The 21,372-nt window shown below is 42.8% G+C and overlaps 1 protein-coding gene across 3 annotated transcripts in view; it reads right to left on the bottom strand.

Moving 5' to 3' along the window:
* Positions 1 to 21,372, bottom strand: part of LOC147700862 (rap1 GTPase-activating protein 1-like) — a 332,204-nt gene that overhangs the window by 103,547 nt on the left and 207,285 nt on the right. For all 3 annotated transcript variants that reach the window (XR_015297415.1, XM_086929761.1, XM_086929762.1), the window contains exons 8-12: positions 17,813 to 17,916; positions 6,450 to 6,528; positions 4,806 to 4,859; positions 4,632 to 4,715; positions 1,711 to 1,811 (exon numbers count right to left, since the gene is read on the bottom strand). Coding sequence is in view for 2 of the 3 variants with exons in the window: in XM_086929761.1 (XP_086785887.1) it covers positions 1,711 to 1,811; positions 4,632 to 4,715; positions 4,806 to 4,859; positions 6,450 to 6,528; positions 17,813 to 17,916 (422 nt within the window). In the remaining variant the exon portion in view is untranslated. The remainder of the gene's footprint in view (positions 1 to 1,710; positions 1,812 to 4,631; positions 4,716 to 4,805; positions 4,860 to 6,449; positions 6,529 to 17,812; positions 17,917 to 21,372) is intronic.

Below are 21,372 nucleotides of genomic sequence, written 5' to 3'. Positions count from 1 at the left end.
GATTCAGCATCACGCTTCAGGGGTGGGTTCCAAAGACTCACACACATGGCTTGAAGGAGGCAGACTCTAAGCTTCAATCATCGCCCTCTTCAGCTCTCTCTGTTTTCTCTCTTTCCCTGGGCTCTGCACCACTTCGACCACCTTCTGGAGGCTCCAAGGCATGAATCTAGGACACCACAGGAGACAGAGTAATCACTGCCCCTGAGGGGAGCAGGGGGAGACTCCAAGAATGAAGCTGGAAATGTAATCAATGACAGGATCCTGGCTCAAACAGGAGCAGGCTCTCCTCTTGCTGTTGTCCACAAACTATTGTCTTCTCTCTTCTCATCTTTCAGGAATCAGAATGTGGAGTCAAAGAGGAGTTTCCTGTACCCAGCTTCCGGTTGGGTCACGCTGAGTGAATCATGACTCTAAGGAGAGCATGACTCTGGCATCCAGCAAGTCATGGTGGTGGTTTGAGCTGTGATGACTGGTCAGGGCCGCATGAGGTGTGGGTTTTCTGCAGCTGCCTGGTTTTCTTGGAGACTGTTTCCTTTAGTCTGCCACAACCAACAGAGACTGCTGAGGGTGGAATGTTACCTGACCAGTGTGGCCAGGCGTGTTGCTGTACTCCTTTTTCCATCAGAGCCATGCAGGAGTAACCCTCATGTGATGTTGTTCTGGATTGTGACAACAGTTGTAAGCATGTTGCCTCTTCAACCTCCTGTTCATAATTTTTCCAAATCTGCACTTACTTTTTTTTTAGCTCTGAAGTTCACATCTTATTTTCCTCTAAATGTTGAATTGCATGAATCATTTACTTCCTCTAATGACATCAGCTCTTCCTTTGCCCATCCCCCACCCAGACCATTAATTAAATGAAAGAGGCATCTGCCAATCAGAGCAGGAAGTGGTAACTACCCACTGGGCTGGGAATCAGTGATCTTTGCTACTTCCTCAGAGCGATGGCAATAACATCTCCTTTAATTAGCTCATTCATAGGTCATCTTCGGTCGTTTCTAACCTAACAAGGTGCTATGGGAATTTACAATTCACCCAGCATCTAATTTGGATGTCAATTAACACATATAAGTCCATAATAGGCAGTTCTCTAGTTACAGGGGTGTTTATAGTGTCTGACCAGCTTACTGAATTACTACTGATGAAATGTACTTTAGAAATACAATTTCTCATAATTTTATGAGTTTTAGACACAAATGAATGCACCTTTACAGCTGCTGCCACAAACACACACACATTTTGAGACATATCTCATAGGCACATGTGGGTCCATATTCTGACAAGGTCCTCTAAAGTGGCATAACAAGGGCCATGGAAAAAGCTAACATTTCTTTCCAAACCCACAGTCCTGTACAGGATTGCCATCTACAGACAAAGAGGGCTGACCAGATCTAGTACATTACCTATTTGCCTGCTTGAATGTATTGGTGTGGAGGGGCCATTCATGCCTAGAGAGGGATAGGATGGCTGAGGCACACAGTATAGGCTTTCACCTCACAGGAGATCCACAAGTAAGGGAAAATAGTTAGGAGTTCACAGTAGGCAGAGGATGACTTTTCAGGTGGCACCAACCAGGATATAGTGTTTTGCACTGACAGGGATTTTACAGAAATTATGTGAACTAATGTCATGCCCTCCATGCAGCAGGAGGTAACACACTGAGCTGTTTGGTGAAATCAGATGGCCTGCTCATATTCAATGATTACTCACCCTCGAAAGTTCTGCAGCTGGACCCTCTCCCCCAAAAAGTCCAGGAACTCAATGAAGCCCAAACTCTCATCGTTGTTGCTGAAGACCTCTTCCTCTGTTGTCTAAGGAGAGAAAACCAGTTTGATGAAGTACTAGCCAAAGGCGATATCGCCGACACACGAGAAAGGGGCGTTGACAGTAGAAGACCTTAAAGGTCTTCTCTTGCCACCAAGTTATAGTCACAATAAGGAAGTCTGTGAGGGTGGGACAGCTGTGATGCCCCTCATAGAGGGAGAGCTATGTTGACATGTAAACTCAGGGTAAAAGTGGCACTCAGGTCATTCTGGCAGAAGTCACTTGTTAACAAGGAAAGATTGTCAGTCAATAAGGGACTCATTGGCAGTTGTTCTCTGTGCTTACAACAAAGTGGCAAACTGCAGGGTGCAAAGAGGAAACTAGTCATCAATGATGCACAACGATTTTCACCCCCATTATATCTGATAGACATGATTTTAGACACTCTGAGGTATATTTACTAACGATTTGTGAGGGCACGCACATAGGAAACACAACACTCAATGTAGTGGTGAGGATTGTAGTGAATATGGACACCAACTCTACGGTGGCATACTAACATCGAGGACAGAATACCGAGGGACAACATAAGTGCAGATAGGGAAGTATGGATTTACTGTACCTAACTCCACATCTATGTACCTTGAAGGTATATGTAAAATGGGTATAGGTGGAGTTAGGTAAAGAAATACTAGGCTTACCTACCTGTCAATATTTTATTTCCAAAATTGGTATTCTGTCCCATAGATACTATTGAGTCGATACTCAGGGTTCACCAGTGCACAGATACTATGAATTGTAAATTCTTGCTAACATAGCACAAAATACTCAGTGGCAAGTGTGTTCTCCCTATCAGGACTTGCGTGCAACTTTCATCATGTCCAGCCCCAGACACTGACTACAAAACATGCATTAACGCCTGCATATGTGTGGATGAGCCCAACACAATGGCAGGCAACCAGAAACAAGTAGAAACACCAGTCTCTTCACTTCATATCAGGATGGTCAACAAGTGCCTTAGTAAGCCCATATCTGGGATGGGAGATAGGGGCTGGTGGGCCATGCTGCAGAATCCGCCCGCACCATATCAGGTTTTTCAGCGGCTACAGAAGGTTCTTACAGGACAGGATTGTGCATAGAGAATTGAAGACCAGCAAGTATTCAGTCTTGGCTGTCCTTGGGCTTTTTCAGTAGACTATCTGATGTGTATGTGGCCTTTATTTACAGTCATGATTAGCCAGAAGTTATGACAGCAGACAAGAATTATTTTTGCAATATTTTTTTAGAGCATAGCACACTTGAATAGCAATGCACAAAACAAGGAGAGAGGTGACAGAAATGACTGTGCATATATTGTAATGCACTTACTGTGTAAACTGGTGATAGAACCTTCACTTTAGTTAATTTTAGAATGAGCTGTAATTGAGAAGCCTTCTCAGGGTTTGATTCATGGTCAACTCCATACACAATTGAGAACAGGCAAGAAGTGCATCATATTTTTCTGCCTCTTTTTGTGCCCTTTGTCTTCCAGCAGATCAACCCCTTAGGTCTGGAAATTGGCTAGTCTAAGCTGCAATTTTAGTCATTACAGTTTAAATCCTGTGAAATAAACAAAAGATTTGAATTGAAGGTCCACCCCAAGAACTACAAGATGTCCCAAAACACAAAGAAACAAGTGATTATAAACACCTGCAATTCACCCTGATGACTGTGAGACATCAACACAAACATGCAACTTATTGCTGTGACTCAAGCCAAGGCCCATCCATGAACTACCAGATATCCCAAGACACAGGGAAACGAAAGAGGATACCCTCCTGAAACTCATCTCAATGACTTTGAGACATCAACAAAATGTGCATATCATTGTGATGACCCAAGTCAGGGTACACCACGCAAACTGCAAAATATCCCAAGATACAGTGAAATGAAACCGGATGCACACAAAGTAAGTCACATCAATGACTGGGAGACATCAACAACATTTAAATATTTTCAGTGTACCAAAACCGGGATCCCCCCCTATGCACTATCAAGACAGAAGGGAATTAAATGGTACACACCTGAGATTCGCCACAATGACTGTGAATCATTATGTAAATAGTTGTGGTGTACCAATCTGGATCCACTTCATGAGCTACAAGATATCCTAAGACCCAAGGGAAACCCAAGGGAAAGAAAGAATATACACGCCTGCAATTCACCACAATGACTGTGGAATATCAACAACAGCAAAGTTTTGTGGGGTACCAGACCTAAATACAACAGATGGGCTACATGATATTCCTGGAGAAGGTGGAATTACCATCCTCATTGCTAAGAGAATGAAATGTTGAGGGTCTCTGTTGACAGTGCGCATCTATGGCTCACCTCACTGCCTCATGGGAGATTTATAAGATGGTAAAATATGTTCCTAGTGTTGTTTCAACAGGGGCACTGTAATCAGATTGAAAAGCTGCATTTCTATTGGTCTTGAGATAGGAGGATGTCTCTCAAAAGATTAAGAACCTATCCCCAGGATGAGCTCAGGAGTTTTGGTTACATGTTTATTTTTTTTTTATTTTTTTTAAACTTGTAAGGTGCAAACAGCTACCCAAAAAGGGTTTCCCGGCGCCGAGACACAGCACAGAAAAATGGCACGGGTTCACGGGGTCGTTCAAGATTATTGATCGAACTATTTATTTTATTTTTTAAACTTGTAAGGCACAAATAGCTACCCAAAAAGGGTGCTCTCAGCACATTATCGAGGATTGTCTTCAGAAGTGCTTGCATCGGGTGGACCTCCCAAAACAATGTAATCGTATTAGTGTGAACTTTACAGACCTCTAGCAGCTCCCTTTGTCCATTGGTTTCTAGATGTGCCTCACCTGTCCGTGTTTTTGGTAGATAATCCCGAATTTGAAATTATTGCTGATGACGTGCTCGTCGAACGTGACTACCAGTTGGGATGCCTGGACAAAAAGCAAGAGTTGAAGTAAGTTATTACCAGCAAATATCTGGCAGCTGGCGTCTGTCCTCAAAATCAAGGCTCTGTATCTTACCTTCGGGTAGAGTACCGGTAGAAATCTATCCACATTGACCTCCTCACACAGAAGCTGAAAAGACACATGAGAATTAGGGAACATTACTTAATCTCTTGCCTCCATGGCTCAGACAGGGGGTTGGGTACCTGTTCTGTGACAGCATTTGCCTGTCTGGCTTGAAGAAGGCTTAGTGCCTTTATATGTTCACAAACTTAACTAAGCACCAACTTAACTTGCAATATCCCTTTCATGTATTGTTATGGTATTTTATTCCTTACAATGTATATGATGTGCCTTTCCAGTTTTTCTAAACAAATTGTTGTCCCCTCCTTCCTATACCTAGTTGTCAAGTGGTCTTGTGGCAGGTGTGACACCTTCTGCCAGTGCTGATGTTTAAGGCAGGAGGACTTTGAGCAGTAAAAAACTAAACAATGGACAGTATGGAGCTGCAGATTACAGAACGAATAAAAATCAGCACTGACCACAATTAAGACAAACGTAACTCCTTGTAAATTGAACCATTTTCTGCAATGACAAATACAAAGTACTCTTCTGGCCCCGAATTGCAAAGCCCGTTTGTGGTTGCAACCCTGCACTTCTTCAAAACACCGATTTGCAACCACAGAAGGGGATGTTGTTTTCACAAAGTTTCACAAAGTGTATTTACGAATGCATACAGAACCTCTATTTGGATGGGGCGTGTTTAAGATATCTCTTCCAAATTGTGACTGCAGTGCAATGTATCAATGTTTTGTAACCATAACCCGGTTACAAAACATTAAAAAGTTACTCCCTCCCGAGTTGTGGTGGTAACCACATGCAAAAGGGAGGGAGTCCCTTTGGGGCCCATTTCTCTATGTGAACATTAACCCCTTCGATGCTCATGACTGAACCGTTCCGTCATGAGCCCATTGGCTCATTAGAACGCTCAGCACATCGCAGGAATCTGCGCCGCGCTGATGTGGTTAAAAAAAGTTGTTGTTGCGTAGGGAGTGGTCTAAAAAGCGATCACAGACATGGTGGCCTTCTGACTCCAGCAGGTCACGAGCACTCTGATTGCCATTAGTGACACTGAGTAGAAATCTAAGACCTGCCTCATGAGTAGTTATGAGGTAGGTCAGATTGCGACCCATTCCAAATGTGAATTGTGTGACCCAACCTATCAGTGCATAGGCTTGTTCACAATATTCTGTTCCATCGGCAAAATGTTGGTGCGCAATTTATGAACACTTTTTTGCAAACAGAATTTTTGGTACATCTATGTATGTATGTATTTGCAAAGTACTGCCGAGCTGCAGGAATAGTGCAACATTTACCCTGCAAGCCTGTGAGAAACAGGGCACATCTGTTCTGGTCTGTTCTACAGAAGAGGCATACATTGGCTTTTGTTCTCCAGCGCACTCAGAGTTTGCACAACATTTTTCTTGAACCTTTTGTGGGGAGGGGAGACTGTGTACTGCGTAATGCTGCAAAGAACCTTGCTTCTGAGTTTTAATAAGTTTCCGTAAGTAAGTAATGGCATAATTTACTGACATGCTCTACTTTTAGAGTGCCCTGTAAAAGGAAAATTAAGAATGGTTGTTTATGCCTGTGTGCGCCCATTAATCATAGATACATCTTGAAGTAGTCACCTTCCAGGGCTGGACTTGAACCCCACCTCACCTTGGCCATCTGCACAGCATTGGGAAACTCTGTAAGGCAGGAGATGGGGATCAGGTCATGTTTGGTGCTCGTCCGCGTCCTGTAAAAGGCAAAGTCAGGATTAGAAGAGCTTGAAAGTTGGGGTAATTATGTCACCTGCTAATCACATTTCCTCCAACCCTCTGAGGGACATGTGCAGTTTTTGAAGGGGTTTCAAATGACCTGCTCTTCACAGCCTCCCTGTTCCAGGTGTTGTCTAGTCCAAGGAAGTAAGTGACACATTCAGGATCTCTAATGTTCAGAGATTTCTCTAAGGTCTAACACAACATAGTGACATTGCTGATATAGATTGCAAGCTTCGGGCTGATCAAACAGATAAAGACAGCAGCTAAAGAAGACCAGTTCTGTTTCTACTGAGGACCTCTGTTGTCTCCAACTCCATGGCTTGCTGCAATCGATTCACTCTTCCTGAAAAGTGGACATTTCTAGCCTCCGCAGCCTAACAAAATTTGCCCATGAATTGTCAAGGATCATTTTGACCTCATGAATTAAGCATAAAAAACTCCAATTTGATCGGTCATGATAAGACCCACGAGCCGCTTGGCCATGAGGGCCGAAACGTTGACAAAACTCAATGCATCTGACTGAACCTATATGACTAGCACAAGAATGAGCATGAAAAGAATGACAAACTATTGCTCCACATCTTTAGATAAGGTTTAGCTTTGGCACAATCGAAGCACTCACTATCCCACTTCTTTCACTCGCTTTAGTCACATTCGGTAGACTGGTCCTTCATCACCTTTATACACTGAACGGAAGTGTTCCAAATGCAATAAGTAAGAAAATATGGTCTTGCCTGATTTCTAGAATAATGAGTGCAAATAATATATATTGATTAAACCTATATTACATTGCCAACCAGATCTTGTCTTTCTTTATATTCCAGTCTTTTCTCTGTGTGAGGGACAGGGGAGAATAAACATTTGGGAGACAGCCCGGATTAGACCCATAGGTATAGAGTAAGGATAGTGAGTCGGGGACCGTGTAACCAGTGTGAAGTCTGACGTTGCAGCAAGGAGACAGTTATGTAACCAGTGGTGGCATCCTTTACTATGAGTAAGATCAGACACTCGACTCTCAAGTTCCTAGATTTAACATATCTGGAAGGTGGTTTTCTGGGGAAAAGTGATTGAGGCTGAGTCATCCTTCTAGTCTGACAGTTTGTAAGGGGACAACCAGATGGTTGGTGGTAATTGACTTTATATTGGATTCACAATATTTAAGAGACGCCGAATGGAGGCCGGTGGTTGCCGTCCGCGAGCAAATCGTTATTATTACAACATTGATTGATGCAAGAGGTTCCGTTACCTCTATTAATAGACGGTCAACAAAGAGGACAATCTATGAATAATCTTCATACTACGAATGTGAAGAGTATTTCTTCTGCTACCGACAGGACCTCCGCATTATTTAGCCCCACATTTAATCTTTATGCCTTGGGCAGCCTGGAGATCTGAGAAAGATATATCCTTTGGTCGACTTGCGGATCTGCAACATTGAGAATAGGAGGTGTTTGCCCCTGAAGTACAGTGATAGCAATATTCCGGTGCTCAATATATATATAGATATATACATTCCCTCAAAACTCTATTGTAAATGAGGTGATTTTAACTGCTCCCATTTTTATCAGCCCGAGAGAGTCATATATAACATTGGTCTTGATAAAGATGGCCTTATAAATGTTCCCATCGAAACGCGTTGACGCCTGAGTTGTTAGGAACACAATCCGTACTCTCACTGAGGCTTTAGAGTGCCCATAGAACATAGCACCCAGTCCCAGCCATTGAGGAACAATTATCACGGATGTGATCAGTTGTTCTGTTATTTGCACTCTCTTGTATTTTTTAACTTTTGTCGTTCGATATTTCTTATTGTGTTTTCTGAAGGAAATAATGAAATGTGTACTTTTCTTTTATTGTGTATATTTGTCTTTTCGATTATGTGTCTTATGACGAATACAATTATTTTAACCTTTTGTTATTAGTTTTGTCTATAGCAGTAGCCTTGGGTGTACAGATATATTTTTCCAATCTGAGTGGAATGATTGTGATTGAGTGATGAAGTTGAAATTTCCGGTCAGGTTACACATTTCTGGTTGCTTGGTGCTGTCCAAAGGAAACCTCTGTGATTACAGGTAATTGACTTTAACCTGAGCATTGTCAGACCCTTGGTTGCCTGACCCGTATAGCACATTAGTCTATTAGAAGATAAATTGACTTCAGGGATGAATGGGAGGGTTAGAGTCCCCCACATGAGGTGAGATAGCTTCCCAAACTCAAATAGGGTTAAAGTCCATATTCTTATCCTCAGAGAGGTTGAAGTCCCCAGGTATAAAAGGATAAAGGTAGCTCCAACAGATACTGAAACAAGTCAGGCGCCGTTAGAAGGAGCAAAGGGGATTGGTTTCCCCTGAGGAGGTTGGTTATTCCCGAGTACAGAAGGTTAGGTCCTCCAGGTTAGGATTTGTAATATTCCCTTGGTTTATTAGAGGTTTTGGAGTATAGGTTGTAAACTGGATCTAGTCAATTTTGAAACTGCAGTTTAAAACAATTGGTGTTATATTGCAATGGGTTGTCTTTGTGAAATGTTTTGTTATATGCTTATTGAACAAATGTAAGAGATTTGATGAGCCTCTACTTTCACTAAAGCCTCACACTCCAGCATGGTATGTGGTCAAAAAGAAGGGTTACCACATGACTGTGTTTTTAGATAACGCAAAGACCCACACAGAAAATGGTCAACATGTGGGTCATTTGAAGAAACTCAAATAGACTATTTGGAAGATTGTTTGAGAGAATGTGACAAGAAAGGGAAGAAGGTTAAGTTATTACAGTGGGAAGAATTTCATGCATGAAAAATTATGCAAAAAGGAGACTGTGCACGGAGTCAAGAGATACCTTGAGAAAAAGTAATGGACCCAAATGAATTTTCAAGGAAAATAATGGCTAAATGCAAAGCTGCCTTCCTGGCCTGTCTTGACGAGACAACTTCCAAAGATGACATCTTAAAAAACTTTTCACAGATATCTGGACACATAAAAAAGGCCCTATTTGTGGAAAATAAATAATTGCATGCTAGGAAGTAAGGGTGGTTGAACACAAAATTTACCAATGCCTATACCAACCTAAAACTTGTTTTACATAAATCCTTCAGATACACACACGAAATTAGAGGGGCCTGAAGGGAGTATAGGTGTGCCCATAAAAAAAGTAAATGCTCACGAAGAGAAGAAGCCTGGTCTGCATTACATGCAGCCTCTGTAAACAGTGATTACACAGCTTTTTGAAAGGCAGTAAATGCCCCCTTTTTGGTCAACCAAAACACCCTGCCTATTGAGATAGCCATCGCCGAAGACCAATGGGTGGAACATTATTCTAGCCTGTACAATAACACCGTACAGGAAGTAACTTGGGAAACAGGTCTGCTAGAACTTGACGACAACAAATTGATATTTATTTTGACCTAGACAAGGTTAACTGCGCCATCGCGATAAGTATGGGAGGGAAAGTGCCTGGACCCGAAGGGATACCTGTAGACCTTTATAAATCTAATCTGCCACTATGGGGTCCTCTTTTAACACAAGTGATTGCAGTGTGTTGCTCCACTAGTTTTATACCTACTTGGTCAGAATCTATATTGGTCCCCATCTTTAAGAAAGCTGCAGGTTACCAACCTATATCATTGCTAGACTCTCTGGTCAAGGTTGTGGGTCGATTTATACTAACCAGATTACATGCGAGGGCTGAAGATAACAGTATTGTGTCCGATCTTCAATTTGGCTTTCAAAGGGTCTGGCTACTGTGGAGCAGGGTTTAAATTTAAACATTCTCTTCGGTAAATATACAAAGGCTAAACAAGGCAGGCTATACCTACCATTTATAGACTTAACTGCAGCCTTTGACTGCGTCATTCATTATATATTATGGAAGATCCTGGTGGGTTTGTGGGTGGAAGCCCTTATCATACATTTTTAGAGGCAACTCTACCATGAAGCAAAGGAAAGGGTTCGTTACGGGGTTGGCGGGGAGTGTATAGGGCCCTTCAACGTACGTAGAGGGGGTGAGACAAGGTTGTGTCTTGGCACCCTTCCTATTTACATTATATATAAACGATCAGGGACAGGTATTGGCGAACAAGTGCCAGGTTTCGCCAAAAATTGGTAAACGTTCCATACCTGCCCTAATGTATGTGGATGACTCTGTACTGATGTAACGAATGCCACTGGGGCTCCAACGGTTAGTGTGAAGTTTCACCACATTTAGGCACAACTATGGTCTCACAGTAAACACCTCACCTTTTATAATGAAATGTGAGCTTGGTAGTAATACATGTAGAGACATTAACATTGATGGAAAATTGGTAGAATTTACTAAAACCTTTTCCTACCTAAGGATTCTTTTCAACCAGAAGGGGGCTTGGACCCAGGCAGCCCATGCCAGGAAATTATTGTTCATGAAAGCGAGCACGGTTCAAGCAACTTTTGCTGAAAACTGGGTATATGTCCACCCGTTTAATTACTGCAAATCTATCAGGCAAAGTGTGTCTCAACGGCTATATAAGGTGCAGGCGTTTGCGGCTATGTAGATTCTCAGCCCCTACAGCTGGTCGAGAACACCTTTTTAAGATTCCTGCTGGCAGTCCCAAACAGTATATTGCTTCACATTTGTCACGATCTAAGAATGCCGTATATATACCACATAATACAAATACAACCTGTATTAAGTGGCATAGGATATGGACTACTGAAAAAAACCTACCTTAATCGGGAAATTGTAAATGACAGTCGCAAGCTACAAGAGGCCCTGAATATACAGTGGTTAAAGTATATAAAAAAATTCAAGACTAATCTTGGGCATCCTGAATATTATAACGATCCTAACAGCATAAGTGCAGTTGTGAGAAAAACCTCCAAAGAAGATGCCTGTCATTTCTGGAAACAAGATCCTCTATAGAGAAGTCAAAACCAACAGTACAGGCCCATCAGCTAACACTGACTACATACAGTATTCAGCCGTACCTGAGAAACACTTTAGGTGGTTATGACAAATTTGTGTTAACACGTTTTAGACTAGGCATAATGCACAGATTAATCAGTTTCCCCTACATGAACGGCTGGTCCAGATTTATGAGTAAATGCCCATGCGATGATGTGTCCCAACAGTTGACACTACGCGTTCTTTTGTTTTGCCAATTTTAATCTGTTCAGAGAAGGCGGTGGATTTTGCCTAGTTTAAGAATACTTGGCCTTAGACAATGCCAGCCTGCGTTATTGGTTATGCAACTACTAGAGTAAAAACATTTTACCACCTCAATAGCTGTGTTTTTAAAAAACATCATAAAATGTAGGAAAACTATTTTAATATGAGTTACAGGTGACTATGATGTGGGAAAGATATAGATGTATATTCATGTACTGATTTTTAGATTGTATTTTTATATGGCTTTTTAAAATTATTGAATTGTTGATTACGGTGTATGATTTTATGTGCTTTTATGATTTGTTTTCAAGAAATCGAATAACGCGTTATTGTTTTGTATTGAAAAAAGTTATGAAATATGAAAGGGAAATGATGGGAGAGGTACCTGTTTCAGCTTGTCGAGAACAAGAATTGTCAGTAGAGAGATATTTTGAACAAAAGAAACAAGATACAAAGGCAGGTAAGGGTGAAATTATGAAACAGGATTTACTACACTGTCTAACTGCACTACCTCATTCAGTAAGTAAGACATTTGCCACAAGAACAGTTAGAAAAAGGACAGGGAGAACAAAATACTATTCACAATGTAGAAGGTGCAGAGAGACACACATATTTCTCCGATGCCCAAGACAAAAGGTCTGAATTAGAAATAATGTTGAGATCAGCTGCATATTCATTAGTGTTTCATACATTGACAGTTTTGTATTGAAAGGAGAATTTGATACTCTTACATGTACTAAGGTATAATATTGAGGCAGAACATAAATGGTTTGTATTAGGTCAGCACTATTAAAGAACAATACACCACAGATACTGTCAAATTACTGAATGTCTTAGCTGCACTGGGACACAGGGTGTCCCCTGATACCATACACATTTATTGAACAGGTGGGCTTCTACTGGGACACATTTTGTTGAAGGGGCAGAGTCAATTGAACACAAAGTGCATAAAATAAATTTTGACTGCACCACAGCCGGAAACAAGTGTGCACATTTTTAGGAATGGCTGGCTACTGCCGCCATTGGATTTCAAATTTTCACTATTTGCAGAATTATTATTGGCCATTACCAGGCAAGGACACACCCGAACCATTGCCTTGGACAGCGGACCATGGCATGAGGAGAGTGGGCACAGTCTCTCTGTATGAACTGTTGAAGGCAGGAACTCCTACTAGAAACAGCATCCGCGCGGTCTGTGGTTCTGTATTGAAGATTTGTGCCTGAGCATTCTATGCAGCTGCATTGAAGAATTGTCCTCATGTAGACTGTGCCCCTGCTTCAGAGACTGTACCTCATGCTGCAGTTCTGACTTAAATCCCACACCTGACACCATATCATAATTGAACCAGTGGTGAGTTTGTCAACAGCTGGAGGCATGAGTTATCATCCTCAAAGCGCCCTCAAGCCTTCAGGACTCCAGGCACTGGCCCTATTGCTACCTGCTGCAGCCTGTGAAAGAGGGCAGAAAGAACCTCCAGCCACCACATCTCCTCCCAGAAGAGGAAGCGAGAAGCACACGTGCCTTGTATCCCCTCCAGTTGCATAAAGAGGACTTAAACAACAACACTGTAGTGAGAAGTGCAAAACTGGATTGTGGTAAACATATCAGAGGCAGAATGTTAAAGGGTCACAATACTGTGACCAGAATATAGATAGAAAAAGAAGTAGAAGGGGTAAGTGCACAGAAGGAGGCATGGTTTTAATATTCTTAACTCCTTCAGCTACGTACCTTGAAGATATATAATTTACTAAGGTATGTAGGTGTAGAGGTAGGTATAGAAAATCTATGCAAACCTATCTGTCGATATTTTGTCCCTCAATATTTTTGTCAAGAGGACATTGTGACCTTTCAATATTTTGTCTTCGATATTCCTGACCTGCAGGTAAAATGGTAAATTTGGCCTGTTTGTGAAGTATTACGCTTTAGAGTATTTTTCATTGCCAAAGAAAATCACTAGGTTGGATAATCAGTTACTGCTGTTGGGTGATGGTTGAGTTGTGAGTTTGCACACTACCTTTCTGAGAAAATTGTGACTGTTCTCCATTGCACCAAGTACGCAATGAGTTGTATTTGGCCCAGGAGCTCCTGCTTGCCTCGTGGTCCCCTGAACGGGGTATTACAATAACCTGTGACAGAGACTTGCTCCATTGCATCTCCGCTTGAGAAGCAAGCTGAAGAATTCACTTCAAGGAGCAACTTACCCTTCAGTGTACACCATTAAGGTTAATTGCAAGGGTTTTCTGCTGCTAGGCTAATCCTGCGAATAGAGCAGTGCCTGGAATTATTTTCTGCTTACGCATAGTGTACAGTTTCATCACTACCTAACTAGTTCAGTACTTGTACAAAATATTGACTTGAAAATATCATAGAACAGAAATATCATGGGAAAAGAATTGGGATTCATAAATTTCATGATGCGAAAAAATAGTTGTCAAGAATATCGTTTGTTGGGTAAGTAATATCGTTTTTAAGAATATCATTGTTTTTAATATCGTTTCAGTAATATTGTTGTAAAAAATTATTTTTTAATTATTTGAATGTGTTTGAGTTAATATATTAATTGTATGTGTTATCATTGTTGGTATAATGTCATTATTTTTATTAAAACATAGTTTTTAATTTTAAGTGATTTAGAATGTTTTATTTAATTGTTATTAGTCATTTATTGAGATGTGGGTTTGGGGGTTTGTCGGAGGATATGGTGGGAAGTTAAATCATTAATAATGATTATGAATTCCTAATAAATGATGAAATTGATTAATAGTTGTTTAATACTGATTTATTTTAGTTATATTTTAGATGCAGGTTGCTGGGGTTTTGGGTAAAGAGTGGCAAATTAATAAAGTAGTAATTAATTAAAAATTATTTTTGATTGTTAATTCATTTAGGAATGTATTACTAATTATGTAAATTGTCTTATACTGATTTATTTTAGGTATATTTTATGTGCGGACTGCTGGGTTAGTAGAGGTGTAGGGTGTGAAGTTAATTGGGTAATAATTAACAATGAACTATTATTTTTTGATTTAATTTATTATTGATTATTTAAATTGTTTTGTACTGATTTATTTTAGGTCTATTTTAAGTGTGGGCTGCTGGGTTTGTAGTGGTATAGGGTGGGAAGTTAATTAAATAAATATTTATCATTATTTATTAAATGTTAATTATTTAATTGATTATTAATTATGTAAATTGTTTAATACTGATTAGTTTTAGTTAAATTTTAGGTGCAGGCGGCCTGGTGGGTGGGGGGATGGGGTGTGAAGTTATATAAAATGTAATGCAATTTAATTTAAGGTCGATTTTTTTCACATTAGGGGGCCGATTACTATGCGGCACAGAAAGACTTCGACCAACATCGTCTCGGACCGACCGATCTGAGGTCGGCGGTTCCAACCACCTGATTATGAGGCAGCCAAACATAGTTATGATACATTAAGTTTTAATAGGTGTTCTGAGTTTCTTAGGCTCTCTTTTTACTAGCTGACAAAATTTAGATGGCTGTACTTTTGCGAGGACGCGGTCGAATGCCGGATGATTAATAATAACTTGCATGTTTAAAAGAATATCCCTTTGTGTACCTTACAATGTGTTGTGATCTTTAACGAACCTGAACTAGGAAGGACTCTACTTCCAGCACCGTGTGTGCATACTGTCCCCAGAATTCCAGTCCTGAAGAGACCCTGTATCAAGAGATGGTCAAAACGTTGTTGGCGAGTAAAAAGAGAGAGTCTAAGGAACTCAGAACACATATTAAAACTTACTGTATCATAATTGATAAGGGCTCCTCTTTGTGTAAATTCCAATAACCACTACCTCCCCTTTTCTAAAATACTATATTCATATCACTGTTGGATAAGGTCACCTCACTGGGGTTCACAAATCACGCTGAAATGCAAATGTACACAGTGTAAATACATGATCGAATATTTTCTGTTTGTGTAATGAAAATGATGAATGCAAAATAAAGGATGCTAATTTCGGCTGAAGTGAGTACAGTTTTGATCAATTGTTATGTGAGCTTCGATTTCTAATAATCAATATAATATTGTCTGACTGAATTGAATAAAGGTCCTACTGAAAAAGTTGTTCTAGTCTCTGATCTATTTAAGCAAGCTATGCCTAACATTACAGAAACTGCATCTATTACCTATTCTCAAAAGATTAGCTATTCTCAAATTTACAGCTTGTTCAGAATGCGGCAGCAAAAGCCGTATGTAACAAAAGAAAATATGACTCTGCTACAAGTTGTCTGAGAGCCTTACACTGGTTGCCAATGAGAGAAAGAGCCACATTTAAAATACTGTGCATCACCCACAGAGCATTGCACAAAACAGGCCCAACCATCCTAAAAAACAGAATTAATTTCTATGTTCCAAATAGAAATCTTCGCTCCCAACACACAGCAAGAGTGATAACCACTCGAATAAAGAAGGTTAGGACGGGAGGCCGTGCCTTCTCACACTTAGCAGCAAACCTGTGGAACAATTTACCGACAGATCTGAGACTCACAGATGACTATCTTATCTTTAGGAAAAAACTTAAAACAACACTGTTCCCTAATACCCACTAAATCACAATATCACCATCAACAACCACCAGTTATACGTACATTGTTAATTTTAGCGCCATGATATCCTTTTAGGATGAATGTTAGCGCTTTATAAATACTTTTTACCATTACCATTACCATCTATCAGATAAATGAGTTTCTTGTGAACATTGTGTTTTTTGCTAATCAGCAACACCCAGTTCGCAAGGACGTATGGGCCGCTCTTGTTTCTTGTGAGCATTTCCAATAAAGGTGCAGGTGCAAACTGGCTGTCGGATAGCACACAGACTGTGTCATTCCCAGGGTGTGGCAAACAGGTAGAGCCATCTGGCAAGGGTCGCCTCACTGGCGGGTGCAATCACAACTCAGTTATGCCTGGAATCCCTGAACTCTGGTCTGCATTGAGAGCTAACCAGCAGTTTCAAACCCCACATCTGTCTTTCAATGCTACAGAGGCCCCAGTGAAGGCACAAATGTGTGCTAGCACTAGAGATTGCACAGACCGCGTGCACGCTCTGGAATAATGCAACAGACCCCATGTTTCATTATTTGTGGCAAGTGTACATAGTAAGTGTGTACCTTTCATATAACTTTCACTGGGTGTGGCGCAGCGGTTGAAGTGGCAGGGTCTGAGGGGGACGACGTGCCTATAGTTTCCTAACATAAGAAAAACCGTTCCCCTAGTTTTGGGGAATACTGAACCGTCCCAGGATGGTTAATTTAGATAGTTGAAATGCTTCTCTAAGGTGGGCATCGAGGAAATCGAGGGTGGGCAGACAGCTAAACAAGCCTTCTTGCCAGGGGGCCTGCCTGGCTGCAATAAATCTAAATGTGCACAACTGGTTGCTGTGCACACATCAAGGCTGCTTGGAAGCCCGTATCGGCTTTAATTGGTGGAATCACTTGAAGCTTTCTGATGACGTTTTATTCTTTTAGAGTAGAACTGCACGGGAGATGCCAGCTGAGCTGTGACGTGTGTGCTTTGACTGGACAGTTATAAAGTAACTGCACTATGCACACGCTGGGTATTACTAGAATCTACATTTTGGAAGCACTTTATCGTTAACTTTTTACTGCAGTTTGTAGCAGCCTTTCTTATACTGTGTGTAATGCAAGTTTAAGACAATCACTAACATGTTTACAGTGCTGTATGTTACAGACTGGGACCTCGTAGCACTACATATACACAAGTCACTATTCAGCAGGTTTCACCTCTGTGGCCCTCTGGTTACAGACACAGACCTCTGCAATGCATTAACTAACAGAGGTTTTGTAATGTACGATAGTGCATTTCCCACTGATTAACTTAACTTGCATTAAGTTTTCATTTAAGCTGTGCTTTATTTTATGTAGTTACCTGAAGGTGAAAGACTGAAAAAAGTTACAGAATATGTTTTAAGTCATGCATTTGACTCGGCTGCCATGCTCACTCACCGCGCCCCCTTTGCACACAGCATTACAGTTTTCCTACTTTTTTTAATGCACTTCGACCTCTGGTGGGCAGAGAGAGAGAGGGAGAGAGAGAGAAAGAGCCCAAGTTTGAGAACAAATATAACAACCATTCACTCACCTCAGCAGCAGCCGCAGGTGTTCAAGCTTATCAATCTGCTCATACCTCACAGAAAGCACCATGTGGCCCAGGTTGGTATCGTTGGCATAAAAGTTCTGGTGCTCCTAGGAGGAAACAAATAGTCTGTTAACAACAGATAAAACTTCATGTCTCAGGAAATTTTCTTTTTCTATATAATGCAACACTTTACTAAGACCCTTTAGGGATTCCATTCAATATTTGCTAGGACATCCTAAAACACTTGGTGCAAAAGATACAATCATTGGCAAAGACATTTGGACTCACTTTGCTAATGCTCTTTGGTCAGTTGCTTGCCAATTCCAAATGATCTTAAAATGTACTTGTGCTGGTAAAGCCAACAGTGGTGGCCAGCTGTCTTGAAAGTCTATTTCTTGTACTTTCAAGATGGTCACCATGTTGCGTGACACAACATGGTGTGACACAACATGGCGATCATACTGAAAGTACAGAATATAATGTTTTCATATATTCAAGATGGCTGAAGTTGTCAGTAGTGAGGTCACAAAAACCAGACACGGCAGACTAAGAAATAAAGTTTTGTAGCTTTTGTGATTATTATGTTCATAGGGTGACTTTGCATTGAGGAGCACATCCAGGGATGCTGTGGTGAGAGTGCGCATCTTTACAATGTGACTCACTCGGATATGGCTTTTCATTTAGTTGTACTTCTTTGTGTGATTCGCTGTGAGCTGCACTTCATTCAAGAACCTTGTTTACTGTGTGAAAATGAAGGCACCACATACTTTCCACGGTTAATATTTTAGTCCTGGAGGTGCATACGTCATATGATTTCCATTTAGCAGCAAGTACCTGCTCTGGCGCATTTGTGTCCTCTTAATGCCTTGATATGTCTGGGTGTCCTCTTTGGATGAGACTCTCTGCCCCATGCCCCTTCCTCCACCCCCAATCAAATCAATTATTACAAATAAGGGCATCATTACAATTCGGTCGGAAAGCATTACAACTGACTCCTTTGTCTGAATCGGTTCCGACTGACTCGGGTTCGGCGAGTCTGACCAACCAAGTACAATGTTTCCGAACACAGTTCGGTTGGACTTCCATTGACTTCAATGGGAGCCTGTGTTCCGACTGACAACACAGGCTCTGACTGAAGAAAGGGGTGGTTGTAGAAAACCCTGAGCTTTGTCGCAGGCCTCCCATGGTGCCTGTCACACTGTGCATGGTGGTAAAGAGGGGTCCCAGGGGTAACTCCACGGGCCCCAACCGAAGGCCTCCAGGTGAGGGGGGGTCAGATACAGGCCACAAGGGACATTTCTGGCAGCTGTACCATGTCGGACAGACCGATTCCGAAAGGCTGCCTGAATCCAACATCGTAATACGTCGATTGGAAACGCGGTCTGTATAGCTGTATGATTTGTCTCCGATCAACTTGTAGTCTTCGAATGCCTCCATAACAGAGTCAGAAAGACCGAATGGTTACCTTCTATTATATTAGTTCAGTGAGAAATGTTTCAGAATCCGTAGGAAACATGGGTTCCGACACAGGTTAGGAAAATCCGAATGCCTTTAGGAACCTTTCAAACCGACATGATAATGAGGCCATAAGTGTGTTTGCCTGATGAAGAAATTAAGGTTACTATTTATTCCTGCCCAATGTCTCACAGTGGATTTAGGTGAAATTTCTGGTAGCCTGTCACATAGAATCTACTTTAAAACAGAGCATCTGTGTCACACACATGTACATCAAACCTTCCCAAATGCCAATTGCAAAAACTGATGCATTAAATCCAGTGATATAGTCTAGAAAACTAATGCCTAGACAACTGCAGGTCCAGTTATGTGGTCCAAGGACAACAGAAAGTATGTAGCTCTGGACACCTCAACCATGGAATATGCCCACATTTTATTAAGCCGCCGTCTGCACATGCCATCTTTCAACACCATCGCCTACTCCATTGAACGTCCCAAGTAGGATCATGCTCAGAACCTGTGCATAGAAGCGAGTTAGCTCTCTGAGGCAGATTCAAACACAAACATTGGATTTGGAGATGCCAATTTCAGCCAGTATGTCCATTCCAATTGCCGGCCACTCTGAGTTACCTGGTCTAGAACGAGAAAAAACGGGGGGGGGGGGAGGGGTAGGGGGTAGCCAACAGCATGGCCGGTTAAGACGCACATCTCCTCAGCTCCAGAGAGCTGATCCGAATCCGACATTAGGAATTGCCTGAAAAGTCCCGATTTCGGGGTAAATAGCTGGCGGAAGGTTCAGACACCACTGGAGGACCGACACAGGTGTGCCCAGTTGGCCGAAACGGGAATACAGCCGCCTAGAACCTGGAACCACGGGGGCAGTAAGGCCCAAAATGGCGGTGAGGGGCGCGCCGGAACGACACCCGAGCAGCCCCAGCCGCAAGAGCCAGACTACACCACCAAGACGCGGCAGCAAGGCAAGGCGGGACAACGGCATAGGGAGAGAGGCACAGTGGCCGACCGTCGACACCCGGAGCTGCGCCCCGGGGGCACCGCACGGCCAGACACAAGCTAGGCAGGAAAAGCAGACCCAGGAGCCCGACGGTGAAGCTAAGTGCTGAAGCGGGTGAGCGAAATGGTCCAGACGCACGATTGAGCTGGTGTGAGGGACACGGAGGCACTGAGGGAGTACAGCCGCCTAGAACCCGATACCACTGTGGGAGCAACGGGCCGGGACAGTCAGCTGAGCAGCCCCAGCCGCGAGAGCCAGATCGCCGACCGCCGACACCCGGAGCTGCGCCCCGGGGGGTACCACACAGCCTGACAAAGCTAGGCCCGAAGATCGGACCCAGGAGCCCGGCGGTGCAGCTGAGTGCTGAAGCGGGTGAAAGACATTGTCCAGGCGCATGACTGAGCTGGCGTGGGAACCCGAAGGCACTGAGGTGACGGATGACTGTGGAGAGGCTGGATCTCGTGGAACACCCCGGGGGCACTGCGCAGACGGCATCATCTGGACCTGGGGGCCTGGAGTCTTCGCACTGCGGGAGAGAGGGTGGACGACTCAAAGAACGGGAGTCTCCCCGCGGTCACACCGGACGCAGCTGCGGGAGAACCCCCAGGCAACCGCAGGCAGACAGAACGGCGGAACAAGGCGGCGCGAGCCTGGGCCCCCAAAGACCGTAGCGGCGCCCGGATTCAGCGGACAAGCCTAGGGCCTATGGGGGCGGTAGAGCACGTTGCGACAGTTAAACGCCCTGGGCCCTGGCGCGAGCTCTGAAAAGGACGCCAGTGTGAGGTCTCGCAGCAGAACTACAGACACAGTAAAGTTTCTCGGCAGGGGTCAGATACAGTCAAGAGGAGGAGCGGTGTGGTCTCGCACACGAAGCGGGTCCCCCTGGAAGACAGCGGGCGAAAATATACAGGGCGGCTGGCAAGGAGTTAATGGAGTGTGGATTCCAGAGAGAAGCCCGGGGAGGTCCAGACAGAGATCTCACGCCCCCTGCCTATCCCTCACCTCACATCCTCCCTTCCTCGCCAACTGAGGCAGAGACGGGGCCCGGCTCAGTGGAGTGGCTCAAGAACCAGAGGACGATAGAGAAGGGAGGTGA

Source organism: Lissotriton vulgaris, chromosome 7 (assembly GCF_964263255.1).
Source record: "Lissotriton vulgaris chromosome 7, aLisVul1.2, whole genome shotgun sequence".
Lineage (NCBI taxonomy): Eukaryota > Metazoa > Chordata > Amphibia > Caudata > Salamandridae > Lissotriton > Lissotriton vulgaris.
The sequence above is the reverse complement of the archived record's forward strand: the minus strand, read 5'-3'. Positions and strand labels throughout refer to the sequence as shown.